This window comes from Halyomorpha halys, unplaced genomic scaffold (assembly GCF_000696795.3).
Source record: "Halyomorpha halys isolate HHAL.00 unplaced genomic scaffold, Hhal_1.1 Scaffold372.1, whole genome shotgun sequence".
NCBI lineage: Eukaryota > Metazoa > Arthropoda > Insecta > Hemiptera > Pentatomidae > Halyomorpha > Halyomorpha halys.
The window spans coordinates 619,805-633,709 of NW_027116001.1; the positions used below are offsets into that span (position 1 = coordinate 619,805).

Here is a 13,905-nt window from a genome sequence, read left to right on the forward strand (position 1 = left end):
AACTAGTAATCGGTTTTTGAAGAACTCACTAGTTTTTTTTTCACAATTGACATACCATACTTTGATTTTCATTATTTTTCTTTCATAATTTTTTATATTTCAATAAATGGAAAGACTACATCTCCAAAGTGGGAGAGAGAAGAGGAAAAAACTGGGATATCATGAGGGTACTGGCCCGGGATCGAGAGGTTTGGACCTCCACGCTGAAAGGCATCAGGAGGAAGAGAAAGACTATCCAAGCAACCTTTGTAATCATTTCAACTCGTCCTTGCCACTTAACATTATCAGCTGTATACTGCCCCCTGTAAATTCCCTACAACCACCTTGACTCTATATTCCGATCCTTCGGATCGCGCTTCGTTGCTGGAGGAGACTATAATGCCAAACATCAACGATGGGGATGTCACATATCCTATACCCGTGATAATATCCTTTCCTGAGTCCCTACCTCCTATTCTATCCTTACGCTCATGAGCCCTACTTATTGGCCTACATCTCTCAAAAACGTTCTGATAACCTAGATATATTTATCAGCTCCTAAATTTCCTGTTCCCGGACCATTATCGAATCTATAGATGACCTTTCCTCAGACCACATTCTATTTATCCTTTTCTTACGTTCGAGCTTCGTACCTAAGCCCTCTCCTCCCTCATTGATTAAATGACGTGTTAACTGGGACAAATTTTGTAAAGATTTGGAAAACAAACTGGACTTAAAACTCCACTTAACACTAAACATAACATTGACAAAGCATTGCTTTTTTATTAAAAAAACTTTACAGAATTAATAAGAATTTCCAAATATGATAACACGACGATCAGTAAAATTAATGATAATATACGTACTAACTTGCCACAGCACATTCAAATCTTATTAAAGGAAAAACGCAGAGCAAGAGCGAAGTGGCACAAGACTAGATATCCAACAGATAAAACATATTATACTACATTGACTAACAAACTCAAAACAGAAATTAAAAAATTCAAAATACAAAATCAAACTAACTTACTAACAATTCTTTATGGACGACCACTAAGAAGCTTCTCAACATCAAAAATTGTAATCACCTTCTTCTTACTGAATCACATAAATGGACAAAATCGGACGATGAAAAACTCAGGTATTCGGTCAGCACCTTTGTAAGACATTTTCGCCACACCCTGACATCCTTAATCCAACCCACATCGAATATATTGAAGAAGTATTGAATACTCCACTCCAAATGACCCTTCCACCTAAAGTATTTCATGCTTCAGAGATATCCAACATCATTCAGAAGTTACCTTCCCGCAAAGCTCCCGGTTATGACCTAATTACATCCCATATTCTAAAACATTTTCCTCGAAAATCTGTTCTATTCCTCACCTACATCTACAATGCTGTTCTCTTATCCACATATTTTCCTGACCAATGGAAATTATTTATAATCAAAATGATTCCCAAACCTCAAAAGTCGTCTGAATACCCATCCTCCTACCGTCCTATCTCTGTTCCCATTCTGTTTGCAATAGGGAGCGAGGTTTCAACAATGCTCAGAATGGAAGATCCCCTTTCGTTACTTTGAGAATGTGTGTCAAGTATTGTCTCTCAGGGTTTGGATCATCTAAGGGATTGTTGTGTGTGCCCAAAACTTTTATATTCATGTACAGGGATATTAATAAAGCGAAAACTATATGATAACTTTAGAAACGTTGATACTCGCCCAATTTAGACCAAAGTTGGTGACTTATGTACAAAAAAGAGATATGACTTTCATCTAATTTACTCTAAAATAATTTTAAATTTTAAATTGTATTATTTTTCAGTCTTAAACATTACAAATAGAGCGTTAGTTTTTCTATTGGATCAATTCGTTTCTCCTCTTCAATAGGAATAATGAGGAACCTTAGTAAAGCCAACCTGGTTTATATTTTACAGATTTTTTTTTGTTATGGTTTACGTTTTCTTGCCGAGATAAAAAGAAATACCATGTTTTTCAGCTCTAAGATTTTCCTAGAGATCATTTCAACTTGAAAAGCCTCAAAAATGGTAAGAAATACCCCCATGATGTACCGAGAACTCAATATGATGCTGCGAGATGACAATTATGCACAATTAATGCAAATGGAATATGGAAGATTACGGAAATCCAGAATTAAAAAACAAAACAAAAAGAAAAGCTAGATCTTAAAAACGGTAAATAAATATGGATATATAAAAATGTGAATAAACCACGATACCAGAGAACTACATGTAGTGCAATGGAAAATGTTGGCACATCATTATATGCAGTCTGGGTCTCTACCATTTTATATTCAATTAATTTTTCTGAAACTTCATTTAATTTTACTGAAAAAAAGAGGCATATCTTTATACTATTAGGGTACACGGATAGATTTTCAATTTCAATTTGTCAGTGAAGACTGAATTATGAAATTAACAACGCAAATAGTCTAGAATCTTTCTAAAGCATATTAAGAATGATATAATTATGTTAAATACAAGTGGAGCTGATGGACGGAAAGATTGCATGGTATGTGAAAATCTAAGAAATGTCTCTCTGTTTTATCACTTGATCGTCTTCATTATTTTGTCTTAAATGCGTTTTATTAACATTTATAAATAAATCAAACTAACCTTGAATTCTTTAATTTAAATATAAACTCAAAATATTCGTTGCAACTTGTTTTGATAAGAACAACATATTCCAAGAATTTCAGAAAATTTTATCTTACTTTAAGATCTTGGCTTAATTTTCTCATTAGTTTTTTTTATTTTCTTCAAAATTTCAATAAGAACAGTTTAACATGAGGTATTTTTTTGTTCTGAGTCGAATCAGACCAGCCTCAAGTTTCTATGTTAATTCCTTCTGTAGATATTAAATTTTCCCCGCTTTTTGGCCATTCGGCTCTAATGTGCGTCCAGCCATAATAATAATAATAATAATTATCAAGGAAACTATAATAATAATAATGTAACTTCTCCTAACCTGCTACCCAGCAGATGAACATGTATGGTCGAGGTCTTCTGATACAGTGTACTTCATATCTTCAATTGGATTCAGAATTAATTAATTATTATTAGCCCCCTCGAAAATTGTAATGTAACTAACAAACATTTTAACTTTTTAAAAGTGTTCGTTTTGTAAATAACTATGTTTTGTGGGTCATGACAGTGTCATATAATCTGCCATTTTAGGGTATTATTGATTTTCTTTCTTACTCCAGTTTTTTCCAGTGCATTTAACTGTAAAATTTCTAATAGGATGAGGTACTTCCGTTTACGGATACTGGGTGTTCAACATTAATCCCTCCTTTTTTTCTCCAGTTTTTTTAGAATTTCGAAATTAAACATAGTACATCTTAGTTTTGGCGAATGAAGTTTTTTTGATAGTGAAGTCAACTTTTACTTGATTCACTACAAGTAAGACCTATCAAGTTACATTTCGTAATTATCGGAACTTAAAAGTATATAAAAGAATGATGATAAAAGATTAAGTTTAACTTTAATAAAATCAATAAATTAAATAAAAGTAAGTATATCAAATTTAGGTGTATGATAATTAGGTATTATAATAAAACATGAGCACATATAATCAGATAATTATAGGAAGGGATTAAAATTATACAAGGCTGAGAACAGATACAATAATAAACAAATTACACAGTCGAATCACCAATTAAAAACTACCATACTTTGGTATTGTTATACCAGCTGGAATATTACTACTATTACAGCACTTACTGGACAGATGTACTAAACATCTAGTTTATTACAAAAGACTGATCTACATAACTGTAATAAGGCCAATCTAGACGTACGGAGTTGAGCTTTGGGGCTCCACTAAACTTTTAAATTCGTCTCGTATCCAATCCTTACAATCCAAAATCCTCAATGCTCCTTACTTTGTCACAAATAAAATCATGCATTAAGACCTAAATGTTCCATATGTAACAGGTTTAAATCCTTTATACTTATCAGTAAACATTTATAAATATTCCTAGAAATATTCATTATTTGAAATGTAAAACGCAATACATTTTTTATCTTTGATTTGTTTATAAATATATTATATTTTAAGTTTGATGAGCTTTTAAATGATCATGATTTCATTTGTCGTGCCATCTTTTAATTCAGTTGCTAGAAGCATCTTATTGTAAATGTATAAATATATATTTTTCTCCTTAATAATGTATCATTTTTATTTGAAAATATGAGTATTTAAAAAACTCACAACAGTGGGTAGGCCGGCGAAGGAGGGAGGCCTGCGTTGGCAGGACACCGCCACGAAGAAGAGGAGTATCAAAGGAGTCAACATCCTTGCGACTGAGTCTTTTGCCTCCTTGATGCCCCTACCACGGTTGCCCTGACCTTCAGTATCCTTGATCTTTGCCGTCATAATAAGTTAACGTAATCGAAATTATTAAATTTGTATACTTTATTAAGTATAGTAATAAATAAATTAGTAGTACTTTATTAACAAATTACATTAGTTTTTATTATAAAATTGGGCGCAGTTCTTCCTGACCGATCTCTTACGTACTCTGACTTTAAATCATCTACTGAGTATTTATAACAAACTTTACATTGACAACTGATTCTAATTACTTTGTTACATCTATTTACTGAGATAATTAAAATAATTAACTAAAATTAAAATGTTTTCCTGTTTCCATTATTAGTTATATTTTACTTTCTATTACATTTATATGAAATTTATATACAAATTACCATTTTGAACTTTCAGAGATTAATTTATTGTTAACTAGTAATCGGTTTTTGAAGAACTCACTAGTTTTTTTTTCACAATTGACATACCATACTTTGATTTTCATTATTTTTCTTTCATAATTTTTTAACGGTCATATTCTTGCCTTCATAAATAATGTTTTACTTAACAGATGCTTTAGAGTCAGAATTGGTAATGTCCTATCGAATGAATTCGAACAGGAAAATCGAGTGCCTTAGGGTTGTGTTTTGAGCGCGCCCCTTTATTGTATTTGTTTTAATAAAGTGTTGAATGTGGTTGGGTTACCTGTTAAAAGTATGCTCTGCGTAATGCCTACAACTCATCATCTGGTACCAGCCTTAAAATACTTGACTCTATACAAAATGCGGGACTCAGAATAGCTACGGGAGCTTTCCGCTCAAGTCCTATCAATAGTCTATATGTCGGTGCTGGCGAGCCTCCACTTGACCTTGATCTCATTTACTTTGTTAACATCGTCTCAGCTATAAACCATCCAATTAATGAACTACTTCCAACGCGATTACCACCCAGATCAAAAATCTCCTACGTCAGTACGTCAGTACGTGATATGGCATGATCGCCTGAGGGCTACGCATGGTGACTACTGGAAGTTCTGGAAGCTCACCAAGGCAGCAATCAAGAAGACATCAACCGTTCGCCTGCATGACAGGGACCGCTTCATGACAGCATGACCTCATGACAGCCCCGCTGAGCAAGCAGAGTCGTTGGCTGGGCACTATCAGCGGGATATTGAAGCGCAGACAGGGGCTTTTCTCCAGACACCAACCATGGCACTAGAAACCAACTATATGTTCGTCTCTCTGAACAATTAAAAACGATCTTGAGACGCAGCCACGACAACCGGGCCCCTGACCATGACGGGGTGTGAACCATCCTATTGGTCCTATCCTCATCTGGCAAACCTGTACAACTCCTGCTTGAGGCTAAGACACTTTTCCTCGAAATGGAAACATGCCATCCTGTTTCCACTCATCAAGTCGAAGAAGACAGGGTTCGACGCTGACCACTAGAAGCCCATCAGTCTCCTTCCACATCTCGCTAAGGTATACGAAAAGATCATCCTGAATTACCTACGGGAATTTAGTGAAGAACACTCCGTTATCCCTTACGAGCAGGCAGCTTTTCAGTCCAACTTGAGCACGGAACACCATCTGATGAAGCTCCAGAACGAAGTGAACTCCAGCTTTAATAGGAACCATGCTACATCCATGATCTCCATAGATTGTACAAAGGCATTCGACTCTGTGTCTCACGGCATTCTATGCCGTAAGTTCATAGACCTCGAATGTCCAAAGAACTGTATGGTGTCATCACATCGTTCCTAGAAAACAGGACCATCACTGTGTGGGTTCGAGATGTGCTTTCCCGCTCTGACATGCGGAGTACCACAGAGGGCAGCTCTATTGCAAGTGCCTGTTCTCAATCTATACTGCTGATGTGGTTGGTGAAAATTACAGACAGGCCACAGTCGCTGCCTATGCCGAAACATCGCCATCTACAGCAGCAGTATGAACCCCACACATGCACTAGAGCGAGCGGGAGCAGTCAGCCAGGAGATTGTCCGACGGCTGGGCAATCTAAACATCACTATGAACCCAGCTAAGACAGACTGCGTCGTGTTCGCTCATCAACAGCACAAACGATCGACTATCCCGAAATCACTCAAGCAGGATGGCACCATTATCTCCCATTCAAAGTCAATAGTTTACCTGGGCGTGAAGTTGGACCGCCATCTTAAATTCTCCACCCACCTCTACCAGAAAACTAGAACTGTAAGAAGGCGGTCTTACAGACTCAATCACCTCCTCACATCACCAGTGCTCTCACAGCGGCTCAAACTGCTAGTATACAAAAGCATTCTGAGGCTGGCGCTCCTATACGGGGCACCACTCTTCACTTACCTCTCCAATGTTACGCAGCGCCACCTTCAGGGGTTCCAAGATAGTATGCTGCGGATGATGGTCCGCACAACATCGTGGAAGAGAAAGAAGCTCCCGGAACTGCATCAACTTCTGGAACTGCCCACTGTGCCAAAGTTCATTGGTCGGAGGCATGTCAAGTTCTTTGACTCCCTCCAATCTACTCTTCCAGGCACTGACACCAGCACCTATACCATTCCGATGGTAGGATCTACACCCAAGAACACCACAACCCAGCAATTAACCCAGAAAACGTGATAATGACACGATTTTTTAGTTTTATTGTTTTAGTTTTAAGTGAAAAGACAAAAAATTGAAGTGCGTTCCAGCACCTCACATATTTTCAAATCAATGATATTTCCAAATTTGCCATTATATTCAGCCATTCCTTAGAATGGAGCACAGCTCCAGTAAAAGGACAAAAAACAAAAATTGTATATAATGTATTGTATATATGTTTATATTTTGTATTAATTTCTGAATAAAAAGGGGTTTTGACACAAAAAAAAGCTGTTTCCAAATAGACAGAATCTAGACCAGCAGCAAATCGACCTAACCAAGAGAACACCGTTTACAGACAGGGTTCCCACTTTACTGCTCAGTTTAAACATATAAATACCTACTTTGCAAAAGACTGTAATTCCATCATCTTATCCTTGGGGACTTCTCTCCTCTAAACTCTGTCTCTCTCTTTCAAGGCTACCTAAAAATAACACTCCACTATATCGATATAAATATGAGTTTCTTAGACTGCAGGATAAATTAGATGACTCCGACTTCATTTACACCGACGTCTCCAAAAATTACTTAGGTGTTGGGGCCTCGATTGTGTGAAATGATCAGCAGTACTTATTATCTTTAACGCAGATATGTAGTAGCTATACAGCTGAAATGGTTGCAATCAACAAAAGTTTAAATGTTTTTCACCCAACAAAACAAAAACTGGTCATCTGTACAGACTCTTTGTCTGTCCTACTTAGCTTAAGAAATATTTTTTCAACTAATCCGTTAAATCAAATCATATATTACTCATTACTGTCCGCCATCAGAAACGGTATTTCAGTGTTCTTCGCCTGCAAAAGAGGCGATTGCTGAAGGAATTCCATATCACGAAGTACCTGTAAATGACTTTATTGCTCTCCTTAAGCAGAGGATTAAATTAGAATGGAGACAAATGTGGGAAAATGTTTCCGATAACAAATTAAGGGAAATTATAAGGAATGTCTCCCCTTGGATATCATCAACTAGAAATGTGCGCAAAGAGGAGGTGATTTTGACGCGCCTTTAAATAGGTCACACGTGCCTGACCCACGGTTACCTTATGGCCCGCGATCCTCCACCGTTATGCCAAACTTGCGGAACAGAACTTGTACAGAACACTCAAACACATTCTGACAAAATGCCGAGCTTATAACTCCCTCAAATCTTTATATCATATACCTGATTATCTCCATTCGATCTTACAGGATAACAAACATACTATAAATAGACTTTTTAAGTTTTTACATCATTCCAAGCTCGCCCATAAAATTTAATCAAATCTTACCTCAGGTCCACACGTTGTAATAGTTTCCAATTTCAATATAATCGTAGCAATGAATCCGGGCTCCAAGAAAGGAATTAATAAGAAAGTTCAAATATTAAATATGTTTTTCTGTAAAATCTTATTATATTTAAAAAAAAAAATATTTTGACAATGACCGTCTATCATATCACATTACGTTTTCTTCTAACCTTAAATTTTAAATTATAATTTTTTTTTTCCTCTCTCTCTTCAACCACCGATTAGGGCCTTGTTTTTATGGCTGCCAGGTCATTGTTGGATACCGGGAAAGAAAAGGCAGACTAGCTATAAAGACAGGTCAAGTCGTAACATAATCAACATGGAAATCAAAGAAATTTTATGGCAAGACGAATGGTTCATCACCAGAGACAACAAGTTAAGAATGGTCCAACAGACAGTGAAACGTCCAACTTGAACCTGCTACAGAGAGATGTTTTATTAACCCGTCTTCGGATAGGCCATACTCGACTCACCCATTGTCATCTCATGAAAAAAGAAAATGCACCGATGTGTCGCTACTGCTGAAACGATCTCACCGTTAGGCACATTCTTATTAAATTGCTCAGGAATAACACCGATTCTCTTCAGATGTACAGGAAATGATCAGGAAGACCCCACAACAGTAATTTACTCTCTACGTCAATTCTAATGGTAACTTTATAAAATGTAAATTGTAATTGTTAATATGTAATTTGATGTGCTTGAACCAAGCGTCACCAAGGCTCTATATTTTCCTTACTCATTAGTTCAAGGCCATTAAAATTATGTAGGGGTTTTGAAAAAAAAAAATAATAATATGTAATTGTAATTGTAATAGAAAATTTGTAACATTCTCACTTTGTAATTGTTACTGTGTGAACATGTCAATTGTAATCTAATTTGTAAACCCAGTGTAAATGACCCGAGTGGTCGAAACACTTAAATTTCCTTTCCAACCAAGTGAAGGGAACGAAGAGAGTTTTCAGTTTCCTCCTAGTGTTTCCTGATCAATTTTTTGCTTCAAACATTTCTTTGTGAAGGTATATTGGAAGGCATTTTATGAACGGGCTAAGAACTAACAGAAAAACGTGTGACAAAAGTAAAATATGTTATAGCCACTGATGTATTCCATCTAAAATTCACATTGTATTTTATACCAATATTTAAGATAGTGCCAAAATGACTAAAGCCCTTTTTTTTTTTGGTTTACTATAAAAGAAACTGATACTATGAACTTGTTAAGTTTCAGTCTCAGCTTTGTGATAGGGCTAAGGAATGACGAAACGACAGTATATATATTATAACTGCATAGTGATTATAAGCTTAAAATGAGAAAGAAATTTTGGCCTCAAGGTACTATTAGAAAAATAAAATCATTCACATTCAGATGGCCCATCTTTCTTAAAAAGCTCTATAACTGAAATAGCACTAAATTGAGAACGACCCATATAACAGTTTAACAATAGTATGACTGTGTGTGAGCTTGACGGGAAACTAGCATGCTATTGATGAATTGGTGAGTAGAAAGGAGGATTAAAGTTAAGGGATGTGATCAGAAAACTCCACAATAATGTTGTATTTTATATCATTCACAGCACAAAAATTGAAATTTATACAATAAAAACAAGACATAGAACCTTGTGATCCACTATTCTATTTGCTCATTCATTTCTATAACATATTACATTAATATCATTATTTTATAGTATGTAATACTAGATAATACAAATCAGATTATTTCTCTAAATTTTAATCAAACTGCCAAAAGTTAGAATACGAACTAATGGGTTAGTTAATAAACTAAACAACAAAACAATTAAATGCTAGTTTACTAAATATCTTACTATTCGATTGTCTAAAATATTTGCTTTGTCGTTTGATCATCTATCGAAACCTTAACAATTTTTTATTTCAAAATTGTGTTTCTTCAACCCAGTTAATCATTCCTCTTTTGTTCCACTTTATTACCTTAGTGATTTTAAAAGTTTTAAAATATCTGGGTAGAGAAGTATGTGAGCATTTTTACCGAGGTACATATCCAAATGTGAGAAATGAGGATCAGGAACTGGTTTTGAAATCAGCAAATGACGCAAACGTGAGGCCAGTTTTTTCATAGTCTGGAATTATTAAAAAAACAAAATTATTTAAAATCTATATTACCATTACTTAACATTGTATTTAATTTAATTATAAATATATAAATTAATGCTCATTATTAATGTTAATTATTAATTATGCTCAGTTATATACCAGTATCCTTTTTTTTTACTTGCCCATTACCAAGGTAGGGAAGCATTGTATTCCTTGTACATGTCTTCAGAATCAAACATTTTCGCTCATATTTAACGTCTCAGACATTAAGGGAGCGTATCTGTTTGTAAGTCAGTTTTCAAATTTGTGCTGGGGCAAAATCAATCGAACTGTTAAACAGGTTTTGGTGGAATTTCTAGACATTGTTCGGGTTGGTACTTAGTTGGTCATACATCGGTTTGAATCTGTCTATTACTTTCGTTCTCACGTGCATAACCGTTCTTTCCGAGGCACGCCTTTATTTGAAATACAGCTCGTCCGATCTGGCCAAAATTTTGAAGAAAGTTTCAGATTAATGGTTAATAGGCCTAGTTTCAATTTCATCGACTCCTTTCACTTACGCATACTATCCATGATGCCTATCAAAAACGACTGGTCTCATTTGGTCCAAAGCTGGAAGAAAATTGAAGATTTTTGTTGGAATGATCTAGAATAGAATAAATGTTAACGAATTCTATCTCCTTCCAACCTATGAATGCGCAAATGAATTTTCTTTGGCACACCTATATTTAGGTGAATCAAGGTGCTTGCAAAAGCACACCTAACCAAGAGCGTAAGAAAACAGGGGGAGGAATCAATGAGGACAACTGACCCCGGTCTGTTCCAAGAGAAATTTACATGACAACAAGCATGCTCTCTTGCAAAACCGTTAGTAGAATATTTTTTTTCCCGACATGTACATTTTGAGGCCTGCATGAGAAGATGAATTGTTCCAACAATGTTTCCTTCAGGGAAATTTTCTGTGGCCGAATAACTTCAAAATCGATTCACTTTTTTGGGGTATAATCATTTATATAAAATATACAAAATTGACCGTTATTTCTGTGACATTGTATGCTAATTTCATTTTTAAGGGAGGAAATTATCTACAACTTCCAACCTCAAGGCTTGTTAACATACAATAGCAATGGAATTTCAAAAATAAGGTAATTACTCCAATTTTCATAAAAAACCGGAAAAATGTAATTTCCTAAATTCGTATTATAATTATAACTTCAAAAACAGATTTGAATTTGTTATGATAAATTTTAAGTTCTCTACAAGCCATTCAAAAATGAGCCCTATGAGCCTCAAAACATTATGAACTTAACGGATAATCGCTAGTGAATGAAGTTTTATTTGTTGATGTAGCCGACTTCTTCTTCTTAGGTTCTTACTCCATCTTTACTTATACTATGGTTCCTAGATACGTACAGTATTCGTAAGTTCTAGGGGTTCACCATTACACAAAACCCTAGACACGGCGTTTTATCTTCATAATTTTGATTTTGTTAGGGTTGATTTGCAAACCGCTTATCTTCAGTTCCTCATTCTATTCATCCAAGGATGTCTGAAAAGCCTCTTCAGAGCCAGCTATCAGTACAATATCATCGCTTGAGCGAGTACTGTAGTGAGGTTCCAAAAACCTACTAGTGCTCTTGGGCATCTCCTTTTACAAACCTTCCATGTCTCATCCATTAGGAGAACAAACCGTAGTGGCTTAAGCTGTCACCCTGCTCCTTTATAAAAGTGGAAAGGCCGTGATATTTGACCATTAAGTCTTACAATGCCCTTTGGGTCTTGGTAAACCTATTTTATTGCACTTGCCAAATTTGCTGGTACTCTTCTTGTTTTTAGTGCGTCCCATATTTCCTGCCTCTGGACTGAGTCAAAAGCCAACCTCAGATCCAGAAATGCCAAATAGACTGCGTTTCCCCGGTCCCACACTTTTTCTACAATCATTCTCAAGAAAAAAATGTGGTCCTGGGTCTTTCTTCCATGTCTGAAAGCCGATTGCTCTTCTTCGATGTCTTGTTCCACAATACCCCGCAGTCGTTGCTCTAATATAATAAAGTGTATATTTTGTACACTACTGAGGATAGGCATATTCGGCTATTCACAGCACATTCGCTTTAATTACCTTTCTTGTGAATTGGAATTATGATGTTGTTTTCTCATTCTCGTGGCAGCAACTTAAGGTCCCATATCTTTTAGGAAAACATTTGAAGGCATTTAATCATTTCATTGCTGCCGTATTTTATAAATTCTGGAGCAATGCCAACTGGTCCTGGAGCTTTTCCTAGCTGGATTTTGTTGATAAGTTTACACTTTAAAATTTCTATTCAGAAGCTTTAGGGGGTGACGTTAGTAGCGTGATAACGCGCCTGTATGTCGACCCAAAGGTTACGAGATCGAGTCCCCGGCCCTATCCGGGATTTTTTCAAGCATATAATTATGCAATACTCACTCACAACCTCCCCCTGGGCATTTGTGAGGCCCGTTAACCAATGGGTGGCATTCACAAAAATAGGGGTGGGAGTGACGAACCCACCCTATGAAAACATCGTCATGAGCGAGACCTCTATGGCAGTCGCACCAATAATAATAATAATAATTGTAATAATTCATCTTTAAAGTGTCTATTAATGTACTAAGAGAGGCTCAACAGTCGGTTCTCTTAGACACTGTACGCATAGTGCGAAAGGTTTTAAATATTTGAAAAAAGAAAATAAATAAATAAACAAAATATGAAGGTGGTTCGACTTCTAGGTCCCCCACCTCAGATACTCAACCAGCAATAGCTAGAAAAACCGGAAAAAAAAATTCAGTATCTTAGGTTGGAAACTTTCACCTTCCTCTTTAAAACACAGATGGTGAAGACGAACCACAAAGAGATATTAATCTAGTTAACAAAGTTATATTAATCTAACTTTTTCCTAAAATAGCTTCTTTGGATCTCTGTTTCGGAAATATGACGTCCATGTGAATCTTGATTGTTATTTTATACTTTTACATTTTTGCTTGGTCACTACTTATGTCGCTTTTCTTTTGGGGGTACTGTGTATTTTTTTATCTTCCCTTCTAGAACTTCTTTTCCAACGCCCTTAACTCTGGGTTTTACTACGAGAAGGGGAAATTTGTTTACGGATTATTATTGTAAATCAGGTTTTAGTTACAAATTTTTTTAAAACGACGCCTCCTGAAGGCGTTAATCACCGAAAACCAACAATTTTGTTTCACTGTTTTTGATAATTTGCAGATAATCGGTGTGAAAACTCGATGTAGTGCAAAATGATCTTAGAATCTAACTTTCTATTAGACTCATTGATCATAACCTGAGTTTCATCGATCTGCTGAGGAGACGATGGTACTGATGTTGAAGCTTCAATTGAGAAACGATTCTGAGGAATGGAATTACAGAATCTTAGGAATTCCTTGAATACAGTTATGGATTTGCGTGTGATTTGAGAAATGTGATTATTCCAGGAGAGGTGTTCCAGGTCGAAGGCGATTCCAAGGTTTTTTATTGTAGGATAGAAGTGAATCGGTTGGTTGTTAAGGAAGGGTAGAGAACAGTTAGGGAGGGAATGAAGGAGGCACTTGGAACTAATAAGAATGGCCTT

General features: G+C 35.9%; 3 protein-coding genes across 4 annotated transcripts in view; all 3 read right to left on the reverse strand.

The window, feature by feature from the left end:
- Nucleotides 1–6,804, reverse strand: part of LOC106681865 (lipase 1-like) — a 9,779-nt gene extending 2,975 nt beyond the window's left edge. The window contains exon 1 of the mRNA XM_024359457.2: nt 6,652–6,804. Within this exon, the coding sequence (XP_024215225.2) occupies nt 6,652–6,804 (153 nt within the window). The remainder of the gene's footprint in view (nt 1–6,651) is intronic.
- LOC106681876 (leucine-rich repeat protein lrrA) overlaps nt 1–10,312 on the reverse strand; it is a 56,968-nt gene extending 46,656 nt beyond the window's left edge. The window contains exon 1 of the mRNA XM_014422421.3: nt 10,239–10,312. The gene's annotated coding sequence lies outside the window, so the exon portion shown is untranslated. The remainder of the gene's footprint in view (nt 1–10,238) is intronic.
- The window catches only part of LOC106681878 (lipase 1), a 40,712-nt gene continuing 36,580 nt past the window's right edge, over nt 9,774–13,905 (reverse strand). For both annotated transcript variants that reach the window (XM_014422425.3, XM_067052933.1), the window contains exon 9: nt 9,774–10,329. In XM_014422425.3, coding sequence (XP_014277911.3) covers nt 10,177–10,329 — 153 coding nt within the window. In that variant the 3' untranslated portion in view covers nt 9,774–10,176. The remainder of the gene's footprint in view (nt 10,330–13,905) is intronic.